Source organism: Mastigoproctus giganteus, chromosome 7 (assembly GCF_048544385.1).
Source record: "Mastigoproctus giganteus isolate SK-2022 chromosome 7, ASM4854438v1, whole genome shotgun sequence".
Taxonomy (NCBI): domain Eukaryota; kingdom Metazoa; phylum Arthropoda; class Arachnida; order Uropygi; family Thelyphonidae; genus Mastigoproctus; species Mastigoproctus giganteus.
In genome coordinates this window covers 2,883,874-2,885,359 of record NC_143581.1, presented here as the reverse complement: position 1 = coordinate 2,885,359, position 1,486 = coordinate 2,883,874, and the positions used below count along the sequence as shown (strand labels likewise).

At 57.2% G+C, this 1,486-nt stretch overlaps 1 protein-coding gene across 1 annotated transcript; it reads left to right on the top strand.

The window, feature by feature from the left end:
• Positions 1–294: 294 nt before the first annotated feature.
• On the top strand, positions 295–1,104 carry LOC150082435 (forkhead box protein F1-like; the record flags this gene model as incomplete). Its single annotated transcript, XM_090377747.1, has 1 exon — positions 295–1,104. A coding segment is annotated over exon 1 (750 nt), but the record flags the coding sequence as incomplete, so codon positions are not given.
• Positions 1,105–1,486: the final 382 nt, after the last annotated feature.

Below are 1,486 nucleotides of genomic sequence, written 5' to 3'. Positions count from 1 at the left end.
TAGCCCATCCGGACAAGTAGTTGCGAGCCGAAAATGAGAGAGCGGAACGTGCCGTCACCTGGCCAGTAGCCAACCCTCTCCGGCGAACTTAGGGGTTTCCTCCGAGGACATTCGCACCCGCTGTGGCCCGGCACGAACATGAAAATCGAACCTTCGGGGTTTGCGTCGGCGGACGACGAGAAACCCGACGTGGCACGTGGAGAGACCTCCGCCATCGTCTTCAGTGCGTCGTCTGACACCGCGGACCGCGCGAATAAAGAATCTCCGGACACGAGTGCGAAGAGCGAAGGTCCAAAGAAGTGGGGTGCACGTCGGCAGGAGAAGCCCCCCTACTCGTACATCTCCCTCATCTTCATGGCGATCCAGAGCTCTCCGGTGAAGCGGCTGACCCTGAACGAGATCTACCAGTTCCTGCAGACCCAGTTCCCCTTCTTCCGGGGCCCCTACCAGGGCTGGAAGAATTCCGTCCGCCACAACCTCTCCCTCAACGAATGCTTCATCAAGTTGCCGAAAGGACTCGGCCGACCTGGCAAAGGTCACTACTGGACCGTCGACCCTGCGTGCGAAGTGATGTTCAACGAAGGTTCCTTCCGACGTCGACCTCGCGGATTCCGTCGGAAATACCAGATGCCGAAGCCGTACGCCTCCTACTACGGAACCTCCCTGGTGGCGCCTCATTACGACATGGTCACTCAGCAGAGTCCCAACGTCACCTGCGGCACCGACATCATCCCGTCCGTGCCCCCGTCCGGAGCCAGCTCCGTCGCGGGTGTGCAGCAGTTCCTACCGGACTCTCAAGTCCTGTTGACCTCTTCGGATCCGACCCCGTCCGTCGCCCGTTGGAACTACGGTTACAGCAACCAAGTCGGGTGTGGCGACCCAGCAATGGCCGCCACAGGGGTGGGCAACGGACATCCGTACCTGCCCGACTGCACTCCGTGCGAAGGACGTTTCGGTGCGTCACACAACGCCGCCGACTACGGTGGATTCGCTTGCAACCAAGCCGCACCTCTCTACCCTCCGCCCACCTCCGTGGGAGCGAACAACGCGGACACCTCATCCGTAGCCGTTCAAGGGTGGGCAAACTTTTGCGGTGCTCAGTACTACAGGCAGCCGTCCGTTAGTCCGGCCAGCAGTCCCAGCTCCGTGCCCAGCTTGTCGCCGTCCACGGGGGAATTCGGTCAGCCGCTGATCGTCAACCACCTCGACCCGAGCCTAACAGGTAAGCACCAATTTCCTCTTACTCAACTTTGGTGAGCAAAAAACCGTTCCAAACATAAGACCATGCTTCAGTTTATTAAAAAAAAAAAAAAAAAAAAAAAGAGTACTCAGTGGTTGCAACCGATTCTGACGAGCTACAGATTCACAATTGCTGAACCACAAACAGAAGAAAACACTTGTAAAGCTTATTTTGAAGCCCCCAGAGAAAAAGTCACATAACGCAAGGGTTAAAACTTCTAACACCACCATGTGATAGCTAGCCTCG